Genomic DNA, 27,126 nt, shown 5'->3' on the forward strand with positions numbered 1-27,126 from the left:
TCACAACATAAAACTTTAAATACAGTTTCAAAAGTGAGGGCTTCTCCCAGCCACGGATTTATCACAGCTGTCCTCTTTCTCTGCTGAGAAAGCGCTGAGAGTTTAAGGTCCGCAAAGCGACATTCACATTCTGCACTGCTTCTGCTCAGGGCCAGGGTGCTGGTGGGACAGTGCTGCTGCAGCCCCAACCAGGAGCACGCCAACACCGCGTGCAGGGCTGCCCAGCCTCCCAGAGCAGAACTGCAGCTCCACAAGTCCTGGCACACACGTGGGTGCACTCCCAGGTCAGCTCATGGCCGGGCAAGGAAATGGAAACGAGCCAGAGGTCCACAGCACTCGCTCTCCTCTGCTATTCCATCCCTTCTAACAAACTAAAAGTCGTTTGAATAAAGTGACAGGAGGGAAGGAGCTCACGGGTCAGACTCTTTGGTGTCACTCTGCAGAGCACCGAGGGGGACCTGTCCCACTGTGCTCCGTGTGTGAGCTCTGCACAAACAGGGAAGCCACACAAAGGAGAAACTCACTCCACCCTTAGGCAATCTCATCCACAACAAGAGATCATTAAGTGTGCTTGAAAGGCAAGGGCATCCAATTTGGTCTGGGAAATGTAAATTTGGTGATGGAATCCAGGTTTGGTTATTATTGCATTCCCCTTTCACAATTCAAAGCTAGCAGGAAAGCAGGACAACAAACAACAGTCTTTGGTAACTTCTGCAAGAGCCCCTAAGCACTACTTACATCTTGCAGTACCCATCATAAAGCCTAACGAGATCAACAGAAGTTTCACAGATTTAAAAAATTGGGGCACAAAATGGGAAAACAGCTTGCTCAAAATTAAACTGGGCCTGTGGAGGGGGGCTCAGAAACACTGCACAGAAACCTGACCCCTCAGGATCCTGCTCCAGCCACACAGCAGCTCCTCAGTGCAAGCAGATCCCAGGTACACCAGCTGAATCGATAACCTCTTGCTGCAGACAGTGCCTGGAGTGCATTATAGGGTACTTTAAGGCAAAAAAGGATGAACACTAGCTGAGGTGACAGGCAAGCCTAGCAAACAGCCCAAAGGAGGACCGAGCAGATGTAGCATTCTTCCACAGTCAGGCTGCACAGTGGGTCAGTTTAAAGGTGCCTTGGATCCCATCACTTTTGGCCACCTGCTACTTTAGGTATGGCTCAGGTAAGTTGCAGCCTTTCTATGAGTGAAAACAGCCTCTTACATGAAATGCCTGCACTTCTATCCAGTTACTTATAAATAATCGTTCACATTACACTTTCATTTCCACAACTGGCTCTCCCCTCCTATTTGCAAATGGCTCAGCTGATCTACCAGGGACTAAGGAGGCAGAGGAGAACCTAGCTGTTCCTGTTGGACATACAGCTTCTGCAGAAGAGGCTGCAGGCAGTCACGAGGCAGAACAAGGCTTGCATTGCCACCTTGCGAATTTCACCTGTTTGCATCTTGGTTACAGCATAATCTGGTCTCTCAGTTGGCATGTCCAATGAGCAACACAAGGGTCAGCAAGTAACTTTCTAACTCTACGCCATAAAGCAAGAGCACTGAACCAGAGCTCTTTCCAAACTGATCTGATGCTGCCACAAAGCACTGTCTCAGGACTGAAATCTCAAGTACCTCTCTGCCAACGTTACTACTCAGAGGCAAAAAACTGCACCAGGTCACCCACATACAGCTGCCACCAAAGCAGCATGAGTGAAACACATCAAAATAGGCACCTCCCTGAATGTGTATGCTCTGTGTATATTCTCCCCACACGGAAGACTGCTGACAGATGCTAAAGGAGGGCTGCTGTTACCTTGAAGTCCATCACAAAAGGATGAGGCAACCAAAGCCTGCAAAGGAATGGGAGAAGAATAAAGAGCTTCTGCAACTGGATCTCAAATAACTGCCAGGCCATAGATGTGACTCCAGAAAGCAAAAAGGCAGGAATTAATGAATTTGTAGGAGATAACCTGAAAACCACCACGCCTGGGGGTTTCATATAGTGCAAACCACAGTCTGGCTTATACAAACTGAGTGTAGTAAGCACTACACTGCTTACTGCTCTCTAAAGGGTTAAATTCCAATCTTAATGGGTGACTGCATCCTTTCAGCTGAGAAAAATGGACTCCCTGGCAAAAGGACCTCCGGGAAATACATATGCCATACTGTGACAACAACATGCCTCCAACCAGGAGGATGGCTTGAGGTCAGCTTTCAGTTCTCCTGCCTTCTGCTTCTCTTCCTTTCTTGTCACCACTGCTAAAACTGTTTCAAGGACACTTGAGACTTTTGTAGAAAAGATTTTTTTTTCTCCTTGTGTCAAAAAAAACCCTCAAATGGTTTCACATTTACTATGACTACACAACAGTAGAATCTGAATGTCAACTGCAAGTTAGTGTTATCCAAGTACCATTATTGGAGAGCTTCAGAAAATAAAGTGGTCCAGATTTCTTACTTAAGGGTGCATCTCCATTTTGCCAGCAGCTGCAACAAAAAGCACATCATTTATCATGCTTGAAAGATGCACAAATGCCCATCAGGGAAGTGAGATTACTCTCTTCTAAAATACACTTTTTGGTTGGAGAAAAAGAGATCTGAGAGAGCTTTCTGGCTCTCTCAAGAACCACCACTCCCTGTTTTACCTTTAGGAACAAGGAGGCAAGTTGAAGTCTTACCCAGAGAACAAACATTAACACACCCACCTAACATCTGAATTCTCTTTAAAACCTCCATCTATTCAACCATTGCATGACAGATTTCATTAATTCAGGATTATTTTCCTGAAATGACACAAGAAATAAATGGCCCTAAATGTCAGTCCAAGCGATCAGTCATCTTGACCCCCACCAAAGTGCTCTGAGGACAAGGGAAGATTCCCAAATCAGCCTGATAATAATACTCAGCCCTCTTAGCTTTTCCTCTTCTGAGTGCTCTGCAAAGAAAAAGCCTCACCACATCCCTGTGAGGTAGGTCAATAAGTATTATTGTATTCCCTCAGTACAGATACAGAAGCTGAGGCAGAGGAGTTACTTGGCTGAAGGCCACTGCTGGAATCTGTCTCAGAGATGCAGTCCAGATACAAGATTCCCTAAATCTCAGAGAATATCTGTTTCTTTCTCGTATCTCCTTCCTTACCCAAGTTCCAATGGAGAAATGAGCATCAGAGAACAAGGCTAAAATGCCACATTTCTGACAAATAGCAGAACTCCTAGTACTACTCCACATACTCCAAAAAGGATCATTAAATATAGAAGTACCTTATAATTAATGGCAAAATGACTGCACGCGTTATAAAGAAGCCAACGCACAATACAAACCTAGCTTAATAAATAAGTAAAGATATGCAGTTGCGGCTGTCATGAGCACTGAGAGGTCCTCAGCCCAGTCAGGTCCCACATGCCAAGGGCCAAGCCCACGTCACTCCTGTGACTCCACGGCCACGCCAACAAGTGCATGTCTGATAGTGCGACCATGGAGCTTGTAGCCATCCTGAGTCACCAGTGCTATCGTGCCCGGCTGCATTCCCTCAGCTGGCACATGGCAAACTATTTCATGGTCATAGGGATCGTATTTGTCACCAACAGGGCTCATCTTCTGAAGGCCGTGTTTGGCAAACACACTTTGCAATTTGGCCTCTATTAGAGAGAGGCCTTCGTAGATTTTCTGTAGGGTTGGATTTGGATTACTAGGCTCCGCTTCTTCTGCGGCACTCTCGGCAGTCTTCTCCAAGATGTCTGCTACCTCCACAAGGTCCCTGCAGAAACTCTGGATCCCTACGGAGCAAAGAAGCAAGAAATAAATGAAGGACAGCGTACAGAACAGAGCTACAGTGCCAATGGCAGGCAAAAAGTCACAAGTTTGAAAGCCCCGTGTCCATGCACATAGGGAACAAACACAGTGGAGGGAAATAAGCATAAGACCATTCATGTGTACATCCACAATTCTATTTGTAAGTTAAAACTGCTGTAGAGGGACTTATATGAACATCCTAACTAACTTCCTGGAAAGGTACATCAGGAAAACAGACAAGAGAAACAATAGTTCAGCACTGCTTGTGCTTGTACATACATGTTTAAGCATGTACAGAAAGATAAGAGTGTGAAGGACAGGCAACAAAAAGCAGACCAACTACCAACCCATCTCCTTTCACACCAGGATCTACACGAAATGCTCTACAGATGCTCTGTGCCCCAATCCATGAGTAACTTTATTAAATTTTTTTTTTCCAAATCTAAAGCATAGCACGCATAAAAAGTTAAAACTCAAAACAAGGAAACAAACAAACCAACCACTAATAATGCTGATCTTCCCAGAACTCAGCAGCCATTTTGTAGCACAATGGGAACAGATGCAGCTCTGATTTCAAAGCCACTACAATTAACTAACAAAAAAGCTTTACACATGCTGTGGAAAACAATAGTTTCTCATTTTCAGAGATGGTGCTGGCACAGAGTAATGACTAAACAGCAATTTTTCCCCCTTCACCTGCCTTAGTTCCCAAGCTGCAATCTAACTCAATCCACTGAATGTTGAAATGTTTATTTGAGAAATTTTAAGACCAACTGATATAGCAACCAACCCCCCTTGTACCCAGACAGGATCCACCTCCTAAAAGCCAGAGCAGAAGAGAAGAGACTGTTAATCTAACACAGGAGACCACAAGTTGATGAAAACCTACAAAATAACATCCCATGAGAGTCAGTTCTTAGCACACAGAAGAACCTGGAACTTCCATGAAGTGAGCAGAACTACCTTCTACAGCACCAGGCCTGCTTTACTTTGCAAAGTTCATGAAACAGCGAGATCACGCCACGCTTTACAATGAACAAGGGCAGGACAGAGGGCAGAGAAAAGCTGCTGATCAGCACTTGGTGCTCAGGCAGGCATGCAGGCTGCTACAGCTCTGTGCCACTTTGCTCACCGAACAGCTTGGCGTCCTCCACAAACTTCTGCGTTCTCCTCCGGACATTCTCGGAATCCGCCAAAGCTTTTCGGTATCGTTCCTGTAACCATAATAGCAAAAGGAGACATCAGAAAATGATGCAAGACTGATTTTTCTGACAAAATTGCAATCCTTTAGATACCACTGAAAGAGAAGCCATTACACACCAGAAGGTTTGCAGTGGGTGCCAGCATTTTCACTAGAACACGCAAAGCCAATCCCTCTCTTACTGATTATTCAGCACAACTGCAACTCCCTCAACAGACCTGAGTGAGGCCAGAAGCACCCAGTGCTCAGCACATTGTCAGGCTGCTGCTCTCTGCATGATTCACTGTGCCTATTGAGGCACTCCTTTCTCCAGCAGGCAGGTCTTAGCAAGACCTGTAACAAGCTGAAGTAATACTCTGGACAATTATCCTCAGAACTGTCCTGTGCTGCAGTATTTATTGCTTTCACCAGCCACCAAAGATGACTTCTCAGCCAGCAGAGACCCATGACGTGGTACTAACCAGGACAAAGCTGCTGACATTCCCTCTGCACAGCGCTGCAAAAGAACTGACCACAGCCCATCTCTGATACAGTTTTCCCTGTTGCAATCAAACTATTGATGTCATGCTCCCAGCAACTATTGACACACGGTGTTTCTGGGGAAGGCAGAGCTGCTCTGAATGCTGTCACAACACAGTGGTACTGTGTGCAGGCTGTAGCTCTTACAGAACAAGACAGGGCTGAACGAGAAAGTCAAGAGGCCCAAATGACAGATGGCAATGCCACCGGCTGCAAACTCACAGTTAAGTCCCGAACTTGCTCTTCCAATTTGATGGCTTTGTGTTCTAAGGCACAGTCAGAAAGGGGGTGCTTCGGTTCATCACGGGGATCTTCTGGGCCACACTCATCTCCTGTACTTCTCTGCTGAGCTGCAGTGCTGAAAATACACAGGGACTCCCTGAAATACAAACTAATGACAAGAAAGGTTAAGTTAAGTTTCAACACAGTCAAAGAGAAGAATTTCAGTTTAGCATCGTTACTAAAAGCAGGCATATGGGACTCCAGGTAAGAGTCTAGCTCGTTTCAAAGGAGGTAGGCAGCAAGCACAGAAAACAGACAGATGCTTTGAAAAAAATCTTTTATTTCAGACTCCTGTCACTACAGAGGCTGTACCCCACCTGACACCTGTCAGCATATGCATGGCACGGAACAGTGAGCCTCTCTTTCTTAAGACCACAGCTCTTCTGCAGAACATCCCCTGCAATGGAGGGGTTTCAATCAACCAAGCACAGATGTACCGAATGAAAGGCATCACAGCACAGAGATGACTACAGATTTGCACTGGTGTTCACACAGCACAATTCAGCACTGCACAGAGGAGCTCACTCAGGCCTCAGAATCAATGCAGTCGAGCTCACATTACCAGGCCCCTACCACTAAACTTCCCTGCTCTTCAGCAAAGCCATACTGCTTGCATACAATGTCACAGAAGGGCACTGCTTTTGTTTCAAGGTCCATCAAATCATGAGACCTCAGCACTGCTCAGCAGTCCAGCCAAGCTGAGCTTACAGGCAACTGAGTAGGATGGGTATATGTCCATTACTCCAGGACTGTGAAGTTTCCACAGAATGAAGGCTCAAGGAGTTAAATCAGCCAAAACCAACCCCCCCAAGGGGTGCTTTCTGCCGCCCAATGTGCTCAAAAAAGTTTGCTGCGCTATCAAATGGGAGCGAGTACCAGTACAAAAGAGAATTTTGTACAATACATCACGCGAGACCTGAAGAGATGTGGGAAGGACAATGTGGGGAAGGGCAGAGGCATCCCCTTTTGGGCCTCAGACTGGCTTACCTGTGTGACCAAAGCACAATTTAATAGCTGTATCTGCCCAAAGACCACCAAGCACCTCCTCCCACTTCCTGCTTAGCAGCCAAGGTGTGCCTTCATTTTATCTTGAATGAAGGGCTGCTAGATCTCCCACAGCACTAATGATAAACTGCCTCTTCCCACCTGAAGACATCTGCACCTACAGTTTTTATGAGTGTGTACATAAAACATGATCTGTGTGCCAAACAGCTCCTGTACCTTCTATGCACAAAAAGCAGATCTGAGTGCTTCTGCTAAGTGCAGTCGCTCTGGAGTAGAACATTCCTGGCACAGATCTTTAAAGAAATAGGCAAGGGCTTGCCAAGGGGTGCTTCCAACAAGCTGCCCAGCCACTGCTGTTCTGCGTTCCCAGAACACCAAAGAAGAGAAAACCCAACATCAGGCAGTGGCTGCTGAGAGATCTGTTTGGGGCGCAACACTCCACCTCCAGTGATGCCTGTCTTATCCCTTTTGTTGACTGGTTAACAAAGTTACTGAAAGAGGATTTGGTCAGAGGTGAGGAAAGAGCAATAACCTGTTTGTCATGCCTTCAAAATCCAAGAATGAACCTTTGATAACTGGAAAGCTTTCTTTGTGGGGAAAAGCATGTCTGTGGTAAGCACTAACTACAAGCCTCCTTCATCTTCTTGTATTTCATTTGAAGAGCTGCAGGAAGGGAGGTCAGCCCTGCTGTAGGCGAGCCGAAGAAGCTGACATTCAGCTAAGAAAGCAGCGTCGCTAAGCACCTCACAGGTTAGACACCTGCAGCTCACAAAAACAACAAGTTACCTCTTTTACACCCAAGAAGCGAAGCTGACTGAGTCAATTCCACACGCGGGTGATTCACAGCACACCTACGGGCGTGTTTCCGTGCGTGGGAGAGGGGCATGAGCTGGTGTGTGCACCCGGGGCCCTGCCTACGTGAAGCACAGAGCTGCCGGCATGGAGTCCTCCCGCGGCCGGAGGAGCCAAGCTCACAGCACTGCGCAACGCAACGCCCCGGGTGCCACGGGCTGCTCAGACAAGCCTGCCTGAAAAGTTGGAGGCGTGAAGAAAGAAGCACAGGCTGACTCCAAAGGGAAATGTAAGGAGTGTTAAGCAGAACCGCAAATGCTGCTCCATTCACTTCTTCCTTGAAGATGAAAGAATCACACCACTACAAAGGGCGAGTGCTGTTAACAGTCTGTCCTCTATCTCTTGAACACAGTCCCGGTCGGGGCTGCCCTAAAAATAGGCGGAATCCCACAGGAGGAAGCTGACACATCCTGAAGTGAGAGACGTGGGGAAGTCCCAGCGGGTGTGAAAGGATCGTATGACTTCGTTGGCGCTCCAGAAAGATTTACGAGCTGATGTCAAAGAGGGCACACAGCTAGACGGAGGAGAGGAGCTGACCGCAGCCGCACGGCCGAAGTCGGCCGTCCTTAAACATGAGGAGTTTACCGATGGGATCAGCCCTGCGTTCAGAACCGCTCTTTCCGCGGTCCCTGTACTCAAACGTGGCAGACCCCACGAGGACTCCGCCCCACCTCCTCCTCCCAAACCTGCACGACAAAGCACGCAAGCGCCGAGCCGCAGAAACATCCGCACACCGCAATCCTTCGGACGGAAGCCTAGCTCTCCTCCGCGGCCGCGCTGCGTCACACCGGGGAGCGCTACCGGGGAACCGCTCCTCCGCCGCACCCGAGCGCACCGCGAGGGCAGCACGCGCGGCACAGACCCGGCCCCGCCGACCTCCGCGCCGCTCCCGGCCCCGCTCCGCCGCCCCGCCCCGCCCCGCGCCGCTCCCCGCCGCCCTGCCCGCCCGCTGCCGCCCCACGTACCTGCCCCGCCGCGCCGCGCCGACGGACAGCCGAGCCCCGGCCCGCAGCGAGCACCCGGCCATGCTCCCCGGGCCCGCCTGCCGCCCGAGCCGCAACTACAGCTCCCGGCGCGCCCCGCGCGGCCCCGCCCCCCGCGGGTGGTGCTGGAGTGGGGCCCCGCGTGGACGGGCCGCGTGTTTCCGAGCGCCGCTCGCGTCCCCGCAGGCGAGCAGGGGGCGGCACGCAGCCCCGACGAGCGGCACCGGTTCACGCCGTGCAGTGGGGAGGGCCGTGCCAGTGGTTTTATTACGAGCTGCTGACCTAGTTGTTAAAGGGGGCCGAGCTGCGGAGGTTAACTGCGGCAGCAAGTGGGCGCTCCGTTGTCTCTGGCACACCAGCCTGGGCCTTCCCTTTTTGTTCCTCTCCCTCGTTTCTGCCTGTGCTGAATTACCTTTCCCTGTTGCTCCTTTCTGTTCCAGTCCCCTCACTTGATAGCACTTTTTATTTTCAAACTTCCCCTTGCTCCATGCTGACGACGTGCTTTGGCAAACTCTGTGCCCCTGGCCCTTCTCCGCTGACAGCGGCACGGGGCTGGGGCACGGTAAGGTCAAAGATGCCTGCTGTTAATCTGCTGATGCTTGAGCTTTGTTGGTTCCCAAAGCGTGTTCCACAAGCATGCCTCGAGGACAAGCAGGAGGCACTGGGTGAGGGCACGCAGCTTGCACACAGTGAGCCAGGGGCACGAAGAACCCTGAGATGAGACCCCACTGAGCTGAGAGCAGTGAGAAGGGCAAATTATGGGCATCTCTGAAGGATCAGGTCCTGAGCTTATGAAACTCAGTGTCCAGGTAGCCACAAATCCCCAAAGAATCCACGGTCACTGTGGAAAACATTAGCCAGGCCTCCAGTGTCCCTGGGGTAGAACATGGATCCCAATAAAGCAGAGCATCCGAGGGCTGCAGCAGTCCCACGCGGTGTCCATGTCACACAGGCACACACCTTGTGCCGAGCTCCTGGCCATGTAGGAGGTCCCCCCAGAGATAGGTTTCCAGTAGCACGTGACCCTGATCTCCAAAGGACTCCCATTCCCCACCCGCCACCCAGATCATAGAATGGTTTAGGTTGGGGGGGACCTTAAAGATCACCTTGTTCCAACCCCTAGATCACCAGATCAGGCTGCCCAGGATCCCATCCCACCTTGAATGCCTCCAGAGATGGGGCATCCACAGCTTCTCTGGGCAGCCTGTTCCAGCACCTCACCCCCCTGTGTAAATCCCCTCCCGCCCCCTTCCCCACAGTTCATAGTGTTGCCCACGTGGCAGGCGCTGTAGCAGAGGGGCAGGGGAGGGCACTTCTCCCCACGTGTGGGAGAAAGGGGCCTTGTAGCTCCTCAGTGTCCAGCGGGGCCTGGCAGGCGTTCCCACAACCTGGTTTATGTCTGTTTCTTTTCCCATTCCTGCAAGAGAAAAGGAAAAAAAGAGGGGGATGAGGAGACATCAGAAATTGGTGGAGTGAGCTCTAAGCCCTTTGAGGGCTTCCCTCCATCCTGGGGGGCCTTGCACCGCCCCAACATCTCCGAAGGCTGGTGAGTGCTGCCCCGGCCATTGAAGAGGTGATGCTTTCACTGCTGCCCACCCTGCCCTGGGCCCCTCAAATCTGCAGGCTGAGCTCATGCCAGCAGCCAGTGCTACTGCAGGCCAGCTACAACCTGGGCAGCATCCCTTGTGTTTGGAGTGAGTAGCATCCACACTCCCCCAAATTCTTGGTCTAGTATGGGGATGGGATGAAAAGCTGAGATTTCCTCGGGGGCTGGGGAGGAGAGGTAGAGCGAAGCAGGACCTTGGCCTTCCGCAGCACGTTTCCCTTGTTGGCAGGAAGGATGGAGGGGCTTCTCTTTCTCAGTTCAGCTGCACTGTTAACGGGAACCAAGTGCTCAGGGGGGGTCCCATTTGGCTTGTTTGCAGCTTCCTGTGGAAAGGAGGGAGGATAAGGATTTACAAAACCCAGGGAGCAGGGAGTGCCAGGAAAGCGCAAACTGTCATGAAGTCAAAACTGACGTCAGTGCTTTGCTTCCCACCTCTAACCACAGTGTGACAACGATCAGAGGTGTCCCCTCACCCCCACGTGCTGCTTGCCCTCACCCCAAACCCCTTTGCTGGTGCCAGAGGAGCAAGGAGGTAGAGGTGCGTACCCCATTCTCAGCCTTGCCGGTCACAGCCAGCCCCAGGGCCGGCCCTCCTGCCAACGACTGCTTCAGCTGCTCCTTCACTTCGCCCAGCTGGAGCTCCAGGTCGACGCGGCGCTCCTCCTTCTGCCGGCACTGCTCTTCCAGCAAAGCCACACGCTGCTCCATGTCCTGAAGCTTCGCTCCTAATCACACAAGTGCCCGGTTCAGTGGCTGCGGGCGCTGGGCAGCCATCCATCGTCTTGGGTAGTGACACTAGATGGGGCTGCTGGCCCAGCAGTGTGCTGCAGCCAAGCCTGAGCACGGTCACAAGTGCCACGGTTACACCGCCAGCCCTGCGTTCCCATCCCGGCCCTTCCCACCGTACACGGGTGACTTCGAGCATCCCCAGCCACAGTGTGCGACCTACCCGTGCTGCCTTTCATGGCTTCCCGCAGCTCCCTCCTCTCTTTCCGCAGCTGCACCAGCTCACTGCGGATTGCTGCTTTTTCCTTCTCCAGCTTATCCTTCTCCGTCAGAAACCTCCTGGCGTCCTCCTCAGCCCGGTTCTTCCCATACCTGTACTGGTTGGCGTCTGCATGCACAAGGAGAGCCCATCACGATGGCTCCAGCGTAAGAATGCCCCACCTGAGCCCAACCCGAGCCACAAGAACACCTCCCGTGGTCCCACTGGGCTGGAACAGCTCAGCCCTGGTGGGAGCAGCCTCCACCCAGAAGCCGAGGGCTTCCCCCACTCCGAGGTCCCCCTCGCAGACCCCCACTCACTGGATGCATGTCTCTTCACTTTGACCTGCGGGTCCACTCGCCGCGACTTCTCGCTGCAGGAGGAGGCATGGCGCTTCACCTGGGCTCCTGCCGGCCGTCCCAACTCCTCCTCAGCCTGCCACGGAGACAGGAGAGCATGCTGCAACACCTGTGGGGCTGCCAGAACCCACCGAGGCTCCCCAGGACACCTCCCCCACAGCGGTGGGACACGGGGAGGCCCTGAGTCACGCTCACCTGAACCTTCTCATAGGGGACATCATCGTACACCACGCGGGAGGAGTCGGGCCGGCTGTCCTGGGAGCTGCTGGCCCACCTGTGGGACAAGGGATGGGTGTGCCATGGGCTTCCTTTCCAGGACATCCCTGCCAGCCCCACAATAGGTTCTTTGATCTCATTGCTCTCCCAGCTCTGGGCAGGGACGCAGCTTTGGTTTTGAGTGCTCACCCTGCCCTACCCAAGCACACGTATTGCTTAGGTTCTTCATCAGCATTTCTAAAGAATCCTACAGTCATAGAAGACCTCAGAAATCATCTTGTTCCAACTCCCCTGCCATGGGTAGGGTTGCCAGCTACTAAATCAGGCACTAGGTCAGGTTGCCCAGGGCCCCATCCAACCTGGCTTTGCTTGAATGGGGCATCCACAACTTCTCAAAAAGCACCTTCTAATTTCAGTCCTGCCTAAGAGAAGCTGCTCCACTTTGGGAAGTGCCAGCCCTTGGGATGTCCCTTCTCTCTCCTGGGATCTCGGGCAAACCCCATCCCAGCCTGTGCCCCTGCCCAGGAGCCCAGGATGAGGCCCACCATCCCACCCCATTATGGCTCAGCACAGCAGGAGGAAAACCTTACAGGTAGGAGTGCCTGACTGCTGTCACAATGTTAGCAATCGTCTCCACATCCACATAGTCATAGTGCAAGGCCTCTGGTGCTGTCTGGGAGCCCGTCTCCACCAAGAGAAGGCCCAGCCAGCGGCCCAGGTCTTCTGAGCAGCTTGCCTGTGGAGAGAGAAGGTACTGGGGAGAATGTTGGCTTCAAGTGACCTTCACTCCTACCCCAAAAGACAAAGCCCCACTGCAGGGAAGGGCCTTTTGTTGCAAAGTATATGCTCAAGGTTTAGGAGGATCGAAGAGAAAGCACATGTGCATACCCAAGCCCCCAGCAGGCTGCTTATTTCAGCCCTTCTGGCCTCCTCCTTGCACATCCCTGCACCATAAAGGCACCCTGGGCTTCATCAGCGTGCACAGGAGGGGAAAGCAAGGCACGGCATGCTGTCTTCTAAAGGATTGATCTGCTCCTGATAAAAGCCCAAACAGCAAATGAAGGTGAACTTGGGACAGAGGAGCACTGGTGGCACTCTAATGGGACTGAGCATCTCCAGACTGCACTCTATCTGAAGGATGATGTTTAGGTGGATATGCTGGTGATATAGTGGGTATGGCAATGAAGGATTGACAATTGGACTAGGTGATCTTAGAGGTCTTCCTATGATTCCAAGGTGCTCTCCCAGCATGGCAATCCCCCCAGGAATTGTGGTGGTGGGCCCTGCTCACCTCCAGTGCGGCCACCTCCTGCCCACTGCGCAGGATACGGAATGCGAAGGGGTGTTTGGGGCCCAGTCCTGGGACCACCTCACAGCCCCGGAGGTTAATGGCATTGACGTGGGTGCGCAGGTCGGTGCGGTCCTTGTGGAAGTAGAGGGTGTTGGCCTTGAGGCGGCACCAGCGCTCCTTCCAGCACTGGTTGACCAGGACGCTGAGGTAGCCTGGGGACAGAAGGATCTCAGCACCATTTTGGAGCCCCAAGGAGTGTCCCAGCTCTCCATAAGCTCAGTGGGAGCTCCCACCCCACAGGCCCTCAGAAGGAAGCTCAGGACCCTTTTGTGCCCCTAGTCTCCACGAACCGCAGCATGGGATATCCTCCTCAGTGGAGGAGGTCTGCGTGTCCTCAGGGGAAGGCTTCTTCTTGGAGAAGCTGATGATCCTGGTGATCTTCTTCCCTGCTGCCCGGCTCATTGAGCCCTTCAGGTCAGCCAAGCCACTCTTCTTGCCTTTCCCTAGAAGAGAACAGCCGTGATAGCCCCCATCACCCATTGCAGTGTCCCTGCTCAATGGGCCAGGTGGACATCCCATCTCGCCAGGGCCATACCGTACTCGCAGAGCTCTCTGCGGGCCATGGGGGAGCAGGTCTCACCCGTCGCCACACTGTCTGAGTCAGAAGTGTGCTTCTCCTGTGACAGCCTCTGTGGGGAACAGCAGGGCAGGCACTGGTTCAGCAGCATCCCTCTGCCCAGCCCCAGCAATGAGCACACTCGGGCTTTTGTCCCTCCAGCACAGGGCTGGGGTATGCGCTCTGTGCTGGGAGCCCATTGGCCCTGCAGACCTGCTGTGAGGACAGAAGGTTGCCAGCCCCACGTAGCACTTGGGCTGGTCCCTGTCCTCCCAGCCACAGCCAGAAAACATCACCTTATCCAGGTCCGTCTTGCAGGGCATCACTGGGGACGTGGGAACTTCCATCCCGCTCACTCCTGCGCTGCTCGCTTCCTTTATCACCTGCAGAGAAAGGCCTCTGAGCAGCCCCTCACAATGAGCTGGGGACCAAGGCAACTGTCCCCACACTGCCAAGCTCCCGTTGCACAGCCTGAGCCCAGCTGGCCACGGTGGTCTCTGCAGCACCCAGCTCTACTGCCTGTCACAATCCCTGCCTGGAGCACAAACCCTGCTTGCCTGAACAAACAACTGCTGTTGAGATGCACAGAGGGCTGGACGTGATGGATCTGGAAGCTGCACAACCACGCTGCCAGCACTACACACCCCACTGTCCCCCATGTCACAGTTCCCGCAGGAGAGGCAGCATAGCCCTTTTCTCAGCCCAGGGCTCACAGCAGAGACGGCCCCTTCCCTGCCTCCCACACCCAGAACAAAGGCAGGAAAGGGCCACGAGGAAGAGGAGGGGGTGAGCAAACATCCCCACTCCACTCCCTGGTGAGGGGCTCGGGCTATCGGCACAGGAGCCGCCCAGGGCTTGGGAAGCAGCTAGCCAGCCGTCCCCATGGCTGATAAGAGCCAGAGGAAAACCCCCCTCCCCTTCACCTTCCCCAGGGCAGCCAGAGGAAGGTTGTGAGGGGGAGGCAGCAGTCTACCTTCAGCCATTCCTCGGCCTGCTCCTTGCTCTGCACAGCCAGCACCAGTGCCTCGGCCCCAGGCAGTGAGAAGCGCAGCTCGTGCTTCTTGCGTCGCCCATCTTTGGGGACATAGATGACATTGCAGGTGCCCAGGGGCACTTCCACGTTTGGCTGCCGGTCCTTAGAGCTTTTGTAGCACTGCAAGAAACAAAGGGACGCGCTCAGGGCCCAGCTGGTGCCGCTGCCATGCCCAGGATGGTGGGTAGGGATGGGCAACCCTGTAGTCAGTGGCTCAGATGGAGGTGGCTGTGTCTCTGCTACACAGAGACTCAACAATACTAGGGCTGCAGGATGCTCTTTCCCTTTCCTTTGCTAGCCCCCAAAAGCAAGGAGCCCTTTGATCGCATGCAAGGGAAGCAGCAGCAATCCCTGCATGTGCTGCGGGGTGGTCACAGTCTTGGAGCAGGGGTTGCTGACCTCCCCCTAGCCCACCTGCAGGTCTCTTCCCACCCCTGCTACCACACCAGCACCGGGCTCACCAGCAGTTTGCCATCCCGTATGATGGTGAGCTGCTTGGCCCACTGCCCGAAGCGCTTCTTGCGCAACAGGAAAGCGCAAATCCTACAGTCCTTCACCAGGTTCATGGACGCTTCTTCTGATGGCCACTGGTGTGTCAGCTGCTGGCCGCCTTTCCCCTCCTCCTCCTCTTCATCGTACGATTCATAGGAGCTGCTCATGGCATCTGAGTCATTGTCTGGAAGGGAGCAGGTGTGTCACCCCACGCAGATGGAGCAGCCCCACGTCCTGCTCTGAAAGCAGCACTGCTTTGACCCCAGCTACCCCTACTGCCCCAATTTCCCCTCCACATCACTCATGATGCTTGCAGGCCAAAAGCCAGGCCCAGGCATGCCTGTCCAAACCCTGGGGCTGGCTTGTTTCTTTGCAAGTCTCACACTTTAAAAGGCTCCTGGTGCAACAGAGAGGAGCAGGTCAGGAAAGCTTGGTGTCTCCCCTCTTGCCAGCACTGCAGCCAGGCACAGCCACATTGCACCTTCAGCACGTAGCAACTCTCAGCTTTGCTTGAGCCCATGTCTCGTGCCCATTTTGCCGAAGCTCTTCCCTGTCTGGTGAGGGCACCCAGGTACCTACAAGAGTTCTTCTGCTCCCCGTTCATCCTGGTGACGGGGTAGTTGCTGTCTGCGTCCTCATAGTAGCCATCCATGATAGAGTTGGGGGGGCTGGAGCTGTCTGCGGGGGAAGCAGAGGACGGCCAGGGCTGTGGGTAAGCCTGCAGTTGGGCAGAGCCATGTGTACCTGCTGCAAGCGCACACAGACACCGAGGCTGTCACCTCTGCTCACTGCCCCCTCCCCACCAAGGAACAAACAGCCCCGTGCAAAGCAGCATGGTGGGATGGGGTGGGAAAGAAGTGGGTGCAGTGCAGTGTGGGTGGCTTTCTTCCCTGGGAGGGTCTGGCTCTGCCTGTTTGGGTGGGTGGGACGAGGCCAGGAGCAGGACTCACTGCGGGAGGTGATGTACTCGGGGGCCTTGCCTGGGCCCAGGGGCAGTGCTTCCTCATAGTAATCCTCAGGTGGAGGGGTGGTGGGCAGCGGTGGAGGGGGGTCTGCAGGAACCTATGGAAGAAACACCAGGGAGTGAGAGGCCATGTGTCCCTGAGGGGCCAGCAGGCACTCTGCTGGGAGGGGCAGGAGCAGGTCCCAGACACCTCAGTGTGCTGGTGCAGTGAGTTCAGAGTATCAGGACATACGCTCTTTGCTGGCTGGCTCCTCACGAGCTCCACACCAATGCTGTCCCCAGTATCCCCATCGTCCTCCTGCATGTCCCGGAGATCCCGCAGGTCACAGTCTGGATTGGGAAGATGCGATGAGGGGGAGAGAGTAGAGGGACATAACTAGCATCATGTCCCCAGTCCAAGCACCCATGGGCATGGCTATGGGGTAGCAGGAACATGGTGCCCTGGATGACAATGCCCTCCCCAGGCACAAGGACACAGCTTCAGCCTCCCTCTTGCCCCCCTGAGAGCCCCCATGGCCAGCTGGGACTTCAGCCCAGCACCTGATGGTGAGACCCAGCACCACCATGGGATGGTCCCACATACCAAACTCCTCAAAGAGAGATTCCACAAAGCTGGTGCCATTGCTCAAGGAGGCAGTGTTCACATACATGAAGTCCGTGTCCTTCCCTGGAAGTGAGGAGGGAAGCTCAGCCTGGAGCTGCATAGCATGGCCAGGCATGCACCAGCACTTCTCCCCATTCAGACATGCCAGCTCATGGCCACAGAGAAGGCTGGGAACACAGTGCCAGACGGACAGCCACTAGGTGCCATGGCAATGGGACACTGACCTGAGGATGGCTGCAGCTTCTGCAGGATGGAGGACACAGCCACCTTCTTCTCCTGGGCTGTAGCACTCAGGTACTCATGGTCCAGCAGCTTGAGTAGGATGCTGAGCTCTGGCAGGAGCTGGTCCAGCACTGGGGGAAGCAGAGAAAAGCCCATGAATGCAGGGCTGCCAGGGTGCTGGGCTTTACCCATAGCTCCTCTGGATGTAGACAAGGGCACATGGAGCAGGGGCTCAGCAGCAGAGGCAGCTGGGACAAGGGCACATGGGAGGCATGGGGCACTTTCTGAGCCAGCCCACCAGTCTTATGCATTTTGATTCAACTTTTGGCTCAAAACTGTGACAAGCCCAGGAACTGCATCAACCTTTGCCTTGAGGACATTCACAGCCATGCATGAAATACACAGGGGCAACACCAGAGATGCTGAAATAAATGTGCAGAAAGATTAAGAGAAGTCAGAAAGATCTGGGACGTGTGGAAGACCCCCTAGGGCTGAGAGCCTGGGCTGGGCTCGGGGCTGTCTGCCAAGTGCACATGTACTCCTTCTGCACACACACGCATGCAGACACTGGGATACAGCCTGCGGGTGGAAACTTGATCTCTGCAGGCTTGCTGGACTGCTATCAAAGGGCTCAGCACGTGAATGTTTCCATGCAGATAACACTACACCTCTGTCCTACCTACAGCATTTCACGGATGCTGGTGCTCCCTCCCTGGGATGGGGCACCTGATGCAGTAGCACACCTGTGCTGCTGCAAGGCTGCACCCATGTGAAACACAACTCCAGGTGCTTGGATTTCAGAGCAGGGGTACAGAAAAAATAAATCTCTGAAGGCGGTGTTTGGCATGCTGGTGAGCAAGGAAGGCATCACCACGCAGCACCCCTGCTGCAGGCACAGTGCTGGCAAGCAGCTCTGCTCTGCCCCCGATGTGCTACAGCACTCTGAGCACCCCACAATGTGCCCGTGCTGCCTGCAGAGCATCTCCAGCCCTGCTCAGCCCATGGCCAGAGGCACAGCCTCGATGGTAAACAGAGCCCCTGAACAGAGCTGCTCCAACGCCCAGCTCCCAGGCTGCTCTCCTGATCTCAGAGCAGAACAGAGCTGGAGGCAGACCCCAGCTGCAGCATCCAGCACCTGAGACAGCCCAGCTCAGGACTCCAGCAAATCTGTGGCTTTGCAGGCTATCAACATTGGGGAAAAAAAACAACTGTTTCTTTCGATGCAAGTGTGAGTGAGATCTTGGCAGCAACTGAACATCATCAGAGCACAGCTGGGGTGGCCACAGCTGGCTGCAGGTCTGCAGTGACAGCTGAGATGTGCTGAGGGATGGGGTGCTTGGAAAGACAGAGCACACAGCTGCTGGGCACTCTGCTGAACCCATCACTTCTCTGCAGGGACACACAGGTGGTGCTCAGAGGAAGGACTGTCTGCCCCATAGCTGTGGGGCAATGCAGAACCAGGCAACAGTAAGGGGAGGTTTCCCAGGGTGAGCGAAACATCCCTTCAGCCAAAGGACAGCCCAGCATGAGTGATCTGATGCTGATCAGCACCCAGCCAAGGCAATCCCTCCAGGCAAGAAGACAGTGTGCCCGGCTCCAAAGCACCGCTCCCCAGGATGCAGGGCAGGATGCGGCTCACATCCTGCTGCCTCTGCCGATGGCCTTCTATCTCCACAGACCTTCTGCTTCCTCCTCCTCCCCAGTGCCAAGCCAAACACCAGCACAGCCCTTTGGCAGGACTCTGCCAGCGCCCATCTCCCCCAGGCAGACCCCAAGGAGGGCAGTGAGCAGCAGTGGGAGTGGGCAGCATCCCCTAGCCATGGAGATGGAGAGGGCAGCACAGTTGGACTGGGGCTGCTGCTTGAGCTCTGGAGCTGGAAAAGCATCACACAGCACATAGGTGGGTGGGTGCTCAGCTCTCACTGCTCTCGCCTTCCACCAAGGCAGGGGAGAGGGACAGACATTCCCAAGATGCATGCAGAATTGCTGCACCGACAGGGTGGAAACACGCTCCCAGGTGAGACATCCTCCTCCAGCTGGCCTGGATCCAGCTGCAGGGCTTGGCAGGGCTCTGGGCTAGCGAGGAAGCAGCTGGGAAGAAAAGCAAGATGTCCCGCCAAGCGCCTGGAGAGACATTTACCCACTCCCTGCCCCAGCTCAGCAGATGAGGACCATGCCCTATGCCACCTTCTCACAGCACATGGTGCATCCCCCAGGACATCTCCTATCACTGCTCCCAGACCCCTGTCAGGGCACCAGACCAGCTGAGGGCCAAAGGGCCACAGAGCAGGCAGCGCCTCGGCCAGCGGGTGCTTGAGGCAGAGCACTGAAGGCTCCTTTGTTCCTCCCCAGCTGAGCTGTCCCCTGCATCTCCCTTGTTACAGCTGTCCCCGGAGCCAAGGGGGGGGTGAGCTGCTCAAAGGGGCCTTGATCTGCAGTGGGTGCACAGAGCCGAGCCTGCGCCTGGGGGAGCGGAGAGAGGGAAGAGATTAATTTCCTGCACTTGTTCAGCTCCCAGCCCACAGGAGGTTAATGAGGCGGCAGCAGGAAGCCAAGGGAGACTGCCCACGGGTCACTGCAAGGATGGCACAGACAGGAGCTTGGTGCCTGTGCCAGCACACAGCATGCTCTTGGGTGAGCAGGGGCATGAGCTACACAGAGCTCAGCCCACGTCCAGTGCTGCCAAGCAGCACTGCAAACATGGGGTCCCACCTGCTGGGTGCTGCAGCCCTAACACCATGAGACCACTTCTCTGTGCTGGGTGCAGGCCTCCCAGGACAGGGGTGATATTCCAGGATGCAGGCATCCCAGGACAGGGAGCTTTGCAATGGAGATGCACTGCTCTCCACATCAGTTGCAGCAGGGATGGGAAGATGTCAGAGGTCCCTGTGTCTGGGAAGGCTGGGAGCTATGGAGACAGATGGCTTTAGCATGAGCTAAGCTGGGCTGGGTGGGACGGATAAGACACAGGGCAACACTCCTGGGACAGGAGGTCTGGGGACCAGCACCAAGAATGATGCTCAAGACAGTGCCAGGATGCTGCTGCTGCTCAGAACAGCAGGCAGTGCTTACTCTGCACCCCAGTACACCCCACAAACAGCATCAAGTAGGGTACCCCTCTCCACAGCAGCACCCCACACCATTCCCCACTTCGAGCCCAGGCCAGTTCTATTCTTAGACCCTGTGAGCACATTCCTCTTGGGAACCCGTGTCCTCTGGACTGGAAGTAAGGCTCTGGGTGCAGCTGCAGAGTGTGTCCCCTTCCTCAGCTTCTGCTCAGTCACAGGAGCAGCAGCAGCTCTTGCTCCAGCAACCTGCAGGGAGGTGAAGGAGGAGGAGAAGGAAGGGGAAGAAGAGGCTCCAGCCGAGCTAACACAGCAATTTCTGTGTGCTTGGACTGGCTGTCAAAGAGGCAGAGATAAGACCACGTGTGTGCAGCTGCAAAGCAGAGCTGGTTGATGACCACAGCCCAAGGGAGCTCTGAGGAGTGTGAACAATTCCAGGGAGCAGCACTGCAGCACTGCTGCAGGGACCCGAACTGTGGCTTCCTCCCACACCAGGTGGAGGCCGGGGGCAAGGGGGGCCGGGGGAAATCGGATGCTGGGAGTGACGGCCATTGTTTGTAGCTAAAATAAAAACCGAGCAAAAATAAATCCTTCCTGTTGGCGTGGGCAGGGCCCCAGGATGCTCTGCCTGCGGAGGAGCACTGCTTGGAGTCACCACCGGCAGTAAACAGATGTTTATAGCTCCAGGGATGCCATAAATAAGCGGGGTGCAGGTGGGGAGGGGACCACCCCAGTACCGGAGTGGCACCGAGCACTCAGGGGAGCTCTGTGGGAAGGAATGCTGAAGCCTCCCAACCCGGTGCTGGGGGGCCATTCCCATTCCCACTGGGCTGTTTCCACGGGCAGGAGCCAGGCACACAGCTCCCACCATTGTTCCTTCACATCCATGCTGCCCGAGGCCCCACAGCTCCTTAGAACCCGGTGGGCACAGTGTGAGCTGCAGTGGACTGGCAGCAAGGAGGGTCTGGAAAGTCCCCTCCTGTCTGAGTGTGCAGCCAGCAACTTGGCACGCTGCAGCACAGAGGGTTCAAGAGAAAAGCAAGCCATTAATTATCACACTCATGCTCTGGAAACATCCCATAACAGTGGAAGATTGGCTCAGGGGCCGCTTGATGCCCATGAATCATCTCCTCCCTACTAACAAGGGCCCCTTGAGAGGGGTGGGTGGGGGCAGTGCCTCCACTTCCAGCTCTGGCAGCCAGAGCCTGAGTGCTTCAGGCTCCTCCTGTGTGCCCCCCACCCCCTTCTCCAGCCACCCCACAGCCATTAACACCCACCCCAGGGCAGGTTTCCCCAGCTCAGGGGCTGTAGCATTCCCAGCACTGTGGAGCACAGGTGGCTCACACCTTCTGAGTGCCTGTTGCACTACAAGCAGCACAGACCTGCAGCACCTGTGGGGCCAGGGGCACACATCTTCTGGGGAGTTCATCAATGCCACACTGCAGTATTTAATAACCTCAGCTGACAGCCTTGGAAAAATCAGCCCTGGGAGCTGAACGTGCAGCACACTCACTCAAGGAGGACAGAGTGTCACTCCAGGGGAGCTCAGAGGTTCCCCCTGGCAGAGCCACCACTGCATTCTCATCTTACATCACAGAGCCCACAGCCTGCTGCCCTCTGCCCTGCTCCAGATTTGGGACCAGGGGAGAGAGAAACCAGGGAGACAAAGCAGACAGGGAATGCTTTGCCCCTGGAAATGTGCACCCCAGGCACTTGGGGTCGTGGTGGCCACCGGCACACGTTCGCTGCTGCTGTTGTCAGCACAGCTCGAGTGAAGGGCCCTGTGCCTGGTCCAGCTATGTGCCAGCAGTGGCTCTCTCCCTGCTATAAATAGCTCTGCTGAAAGCCTTATCTGGCAGCCCTGCTCTCAGCGACCCCAGAAGCCAGCAGCCGCGCGGTGAGCCTGCCCAGGGGAGCTCAGAGCCGTGCTCCAGCCATGCTCTGCCTGAGTCCCCTGCTTCACCCCCCGCCCCGGATCCATGCCCTGCCTGCTGCACCATCCCCACAGTGCTTGCACTGCAACAGAACGGCTCCATGAGCCTGAGCTGCACAGGTAATAATTAACAGGGGGCTGATTGAATCACCCCCAACCACCTCCTGCAACCAAAGCAGATAAGAACCCTCTGGTGCCCCGTGCTGGGGCTGCCCCCCATGCTGACATTTCTCCATCTCCTGGAGAAGATCGCAGAGGTTTGTTTTAGCTCGCCCAAAGCAAACTTTCCCCCTCTGAAACGATGAGGCTGCAGCTGCCCTGACCCCAGAGGAGGGGGGGTGGTTTCTGCATTGCCTTCTTTTACTGCTGAGTGAAGCAAGAACCTGAGCAAACAAAGGTGCAGGGACATAGCAAAGCCTCTGGGTGAGGATTCCCTGAGCCTGGCGTTCCCTGGGCCCAGGCACAGCACTGTGCCATGGACACAGCTCTGCGAGCACACCGGGCTGCACTCAGCAGCTGTGGGCGACATTTCAGCAATCACTGTGATGCTCTGCAGGGAGCCTGGGAGCAGGGAGCGGGGCTGGGTTGATAAGAGCTGCTGGCTGAGAACGTGTTTAAGTAATGAAAAGAAAAGAGAGGTTTGAGATGCCCTTTTAAAGGAATAGTCGGGCAGGGGTAAGACCTGCTGAGCAATGTATAAAAACAAGCTTCAGACAGAGGAGAGATGTTAGGATTAGCCAGAACCCAGAATAAACTTTGCTTTTTCCAAGTAAAATTCTGGCATTTGCCTCTTCAAAACCAGCCCTGCTGCAGCAGAGACAGCAGGATGCTGATGTGCCCCCACACTGGGAGAGGCCCAGCAGTGGGACGGAGCAGCACAGGGTGGCTGCAGGCACTGCCAGGTGCACACCCTGCATGCAGGTGACACAGTAGGCACCTCCCAAATGGGCATCCCAGCTCTAGGATGGATGGAAGCTTTCTCTGTCCCATGCATCGCCATTCCCCAGAGCCCCATCCAGCAGCTGTGCTTCTTATAGGAAAAGTGCCACAGGGCTGTTGTGTACAGGAGGACACAGGACTAATCCCTAGGGGGTGGGCGGGGGGTGGCACAGGAGTTGCAGGAATAGGATGGATGGGGAATAAGCCAGAGGCACCTTTGCTTCTCTGAATGCATCCAGCCTTGCTGCACGATGGGGACACCTCCTTCTGGAGGTGGTGGGAAGAGAAAACATCAGCAGGGGTAAAAAAAAATCCCATAGAGGCAAAATCCCCATGAAGTCAGCACCTCAGAGCCAGCCTTTCCCAGCTCTGTGGGGATGGACACGGTGGGGGCACCCGTAGGGTCTCTGCACTTTGGGGGCCGGGGCTGTGCTGTGGAGCATCCTCAAGGGCAGGATAAGCGTGTTTGCTCAGCTGAGAACAGCCCTTCCGTTTCCTTCCATTGGCGAGCATCAGGTGCAGCAGCAAGGCCACCAGCTCGCAGCATTTCCTACCCACTTAACCCCTTCAGGGCAGGAGCAGAGCCAGGACAGCTGATGTGGCTTGGGAAAGCTGAGCCCAAGCACATGGGATTGTGTGACTGCCCTTGTGAGTGCCAATGGCTCCAGCAGGGCCAGGTCTGGTTCACCCTACCTGCTTCTACTTTCAGCACACAGAAGCCAGCTATCAAACCTGTTCCTACACATCTCCTATTCCTGGCTCTGCCCTGTGCAACCTCAGTCTCCCAAAGCGTAGGATGACACTGGGATTGTGTCAAACAGGAGGCTGAACCTGATGGACACCGAGACACAAAGGGCTGCTCTGCCATCAGCGAGTCCAGTGGGTCGAATGTTCAAAAACTCCCAGGAGAAAGCCACAGCCACCACTTAGGCTGCTCCTCACACACCTCCCTGGAGCTCTCCTGCTAATTGCCAGTGATCAGAGCACACAGCGGCACCCAGACCTTGCCCCTATCGCTTCCAGGATCACATGCATGCAAAACCCACTTCAAAAAAAAAAAAAAAAAAAGATTTTGAGTGCAGAAACTCCTCCCAAAGATCTGAGCTCATTCCAAACTGTTACGAAATGCCAGTGTTTTCCCCTGCCTGCCAAAAGCCCTCCTTTGATGAGAGGTGTTATCAGGAGCAAAAATCGAAAGGACTGAAGAACCCAAGGCAGGCTCTGTGGGGTGGGACCACCGAATCAGTGGTTTTCATCCTTTGTCACCATGGAGGCTGCAGATCATCAGCACAGAGGAGCTTTTGGCACCTGGGGGTGATGACAGCTGGGTGCTGTTGGCTGCAGCAGTGCCTGGGCTGCGGGTGGCAGGGCCCAGCACTATTTGTCCCAGGGCTGGTGAGTGTGGCAGGGACCATGTGGAGCTTCTCAGCGATTTTCTGAGCAAGCTGCCTGCCCTGGAAGAGGGACATTTCATTGATGTTACGTAGAAGTAGCAGTTTTGCTGTTAATTTACATGGAGAAAAGGTTCCTTCCATGCAGAAGGAGATACCTGTTCCTTTAGCTGTGCCTTACTGGACTGGTGTAGGGAAGAGTTAAGGGATTAGGATGTGAGTCTGGGATGTCAAAAACCACTTCAAGCCTCCACTTTCCAAAACTCTTATCTTGTGTCCCAGCAAGCTACTTGGCTACAGAACAACAGGCAAACACTGGGCCGAGCCCAGCCTTCACTCCCTGTTCTCCTCTACAAAGCCCTCCAACTGTTCAGGATGAGACAACTTCAAAACCTTATACAAAGCTTTCCTGGGATGGGATGAGGAGCGCCGGCCCTCCTGCAGGCAGCATTTTGGTGTGTGCTGTGTAGCACAGGGCACGTCAGCATGTAGCTCAGCACATTTCCACCGGAAAACAGCACTTCCAGGTCAAGAGCAAGCACTGGAAAGAGGCAGGTTTCCAGACAGCCCCGTGTGATAGGAGTCCCCAGGGTCACTGCCTGGAAGATGCTAACCCAGCACGAGCCCACTGCTTCCCACCCTGTGCAGCAGCCCCACTCTCGCATGGGGCAATAACACTGCCTGCCTGGACTGGGCCAGCCCATGGAGAGCTCATCCCCATTCCCTGGGCTATAAACAGGACCCCGCCAGGCAGCTCAGCTTCCAGCGGAAGGAATGGCTGCAATGCGGGGGAGAGCTCGGCACTTGCCCGGTGCTAACAGCTGGCCCCAGAACTCCTCGCCCCCTTCACCAGCCTGCATGCAGGGCTCAGGCAGCAGGTCAGGAATGAGCCTGGATCCCTCCCTCCCAGCCCAATGCCTCCCCATTCCTGTGGGTGAGCTGGAGCCAAGTTTATCCCTGACACATCTCTGCTGGCTTTGCTGGATTTAGACCACAGATATAGTGCAAGATCGAAATTCTCGTGGCACAAAAGGTCAGAGAAGAGTCATTAATGAGGAGAAGCAAGCACAGCCCAGCTGGAGCAAAGGCTCATGGCATGGAGCATCCCTAAATCACAGGCACATCCATAGCTCTCCATTGGCACAGCCAGGAATATCTGCCAGAGAGCATGGAGAGGCTGGGGACTGGGTCAGAGGCCCCTTGCCCAACAAAACTCCATGCCCTCCCTACACAGCTACAGCCTCAGAGGGATCCAGGGGCTCTGGTGATGAGCAGGAGAGCCTAGAGGAGGTTAGCAGAGAGGAATCCAAGTGCCAGCAGCCACTCATTACATGCACTGAAAACAAAGCAGCAGGCACCTCCACCACTACCATAGAAGGCACCTATAAGCATGTAAAAGCAGCAGTGCAGCTCTGCCTCAGTGAGGAAACCTATGCACAGCGGGGCACGCCAGGCAGCGAGCTTCCATGCAGGGGTCATACACAGGGACCTCCCAAGGTTGGGGTCCCAGAGCCCTCAGTGCCCATCATGTGGAGCAGGGAACACTTCCTTGCCGACACCTACAGCAGGTGGGACGTCCTCCCACTGCCCATCAATGAGGTTCACTGAGTCTGGGCACCACATGTGTTTGACAACAACATTCCCCCTCCTGCAGCAGCAGCCTCCTTCAGAGCCAGCTCCGTGGGGCTGGTGGGCTGGGTGAGCTGCATAGGGAAGCTGTCCCTGCTCCCTGATGCTAGGCAATGCACGGGTCCCTGAGCATCGATGCCCCGTGCTGCATCCCCAGAGCCAAACTCCTCACATCGCATTTCCACAGCGGAAACGCCACCCCATCCTTTTCCATCGGGAACTCTTGACCCTCGGGTCTCTCTGGTGCTGACCACGAGCTGCACACCCAGCGACTTCACCCTGCAGGGCCACGTCCACCGTCAGCACTGCGGCCACACCAACCAAGGCCGGGACCCGTGCGCTGCCCCACGTCCCACACCTGCTGCTGCTGCACACTGACACGCAGTGACACGCAGCACGGCCCCGCAGCCCCACGCACCTTCCCCGCAGCTCAGGCACCGGGACGGGGCAGATCCCGTCCCGCTCCAGCCCAGCAGCCCCGGGCGCTGCGCAGAAACTCTCCCTCCCCTCGATCCCGGGACCACCGCTCACGTCCCCGACGGGCGCACCGAGCGCTCAGCGCCCGCCCGCAAAGCGCTGCCGCCCTTCCACCCGCGTCCCAGCCGCAGGTGACAACACGCACCGACCCGCGGCCCCTTCCCCCCGCAGCGCCCGGTGCCGCTGCCCGCGCCGTGCCCTCACCGCTCAGCCGGTCCATGGTCCGCGCCGCCCCGCGAGGAGCGGACGGACGAGTGGCAGCGCGGTGCCGGCGGTCCCGCAACGCCCCTCCCTCGGCGCGGGGCAGCAGCGGCACGGCCCCGCCCTGAGCCGCGCCCGCCGGGATGCTGCCCCCGCCCCGCCCGCGGATCCGGAGCTGTCGGCGGAGCTCGGTGCCCTGCCCTGCCTCGGCGTCCCCACTGCTCTCCGTACCCGCTCTCTCCCGGCGCAGAGATGGTGCCCTCGTCCCTCGCCCTCTTTGGGCCTGAGCCCAAATTCTCTCTCAAACCGAAGGGTCAATGCGGGCAGGGCGCAGGCATCCCTGTGGCACAGCCAAAGCAGCGCCGTGGGTTTGGGCAGAGCAGCCACCGTGAGCCCCCTCTGGGTCACGGCAGCCCGTGGGGGTGCTGTCCCAGAGGAGTGTGCCAGGACTCTGCCCCCCAGTTTTCCCATCAT

General features: G+C 55.5%; 2 protein-coding genes across 2 annotated transcripts; both read right to left on the reverse strand.

Annotated features, from left to right (window-relative positions):
• Positions 1 to 1,962: 1,962 nt before the first annotated feature.
• GRPEL2 (GrpE like 2, mitochondrial) lies at positions 1,963 to 8,695 on the reverse strand. Its single transcript, XM_065734535.1, has 4 exons — positions 8,612 to 8,695; positions 5,730 to 5,898; positions 4,920 to 5,001; positions 1,963 to 3,771 (listed from the first exon to the last, which is right to left on the reverse strand). Exons 1-4 carry the CDS (start codon positions 8,671 to 8,673, stop codon positions 3,416 to 3,418), a joined length of 669 nt encoding a protein of 222 aa, XP_065590607.1. The 5' UTR covers positions 8,674 to 8,695; the 3' UTR covers positions 1,963 to 3,415.
• A 715-nt stretch (positions 8,696 to 9,410) lies between these two features.
• Positions 9,411 to 26,734, reverse strand: AFAP1L1 (actin filament associated protein 1 like 1). The gene is made up of 19 exons (XM_065734534.1): positions 26,656 to 26,734; positions 17,020 to 17,148; positions 16,775 to 16,858; positions 16,424 to 16,521; positions 16,178 to 16,289; positions 15,807 to 15,905; positions 15,197 to 15,411; positions 14,676 to 14,855; positions 13,999 to 14,085; positions 13,682 to 13,775; positions 13,437 to 13,589; positions 13,087 to 13,298; positions 12,386 to 12,531; positions 11,775 to 11,853; positions 11,541 to 11,655; positions 11,185 to 11,349; positions 10,782 to 10,960; positions 10,430 to 10,558; positions 9,411 to 10,046 (listed from the first exon to the last, which is right to left on the reverse strand). The coding sequence occupies exons 1-19, from the start codon at positions 26,669 to 26,671 to the stop codon at positions 10,023 to 10,025; spliced, it is 2,316 nt and encodes a 771-aa protein (XP_065590606.1). The 5' UTR covers positions 26,672 to 26,734; the 3' UTR covers positions 9,411 to 10,022.
• Positions 26,735 to 27,126: the final 392 nt, after the last annotated feature.

The sequence above is a fragment of the Cyrtonyx montezumae genome, unplaced genomic scaffold (assembly GCF_038088225.1).
Source record: "Cyrtonyx montezumae isolate F1298 unplaced genomic scaffold, pur_monq_1.0 scaffold_18, whole genome shotgun sequence".
Lineage (NCBI taxonomy): Eukaryota > Metazoa > Chordata > Aves > Galliformes > Odontophoridae > Cyrtonyx > Cyrtonyx montezumae.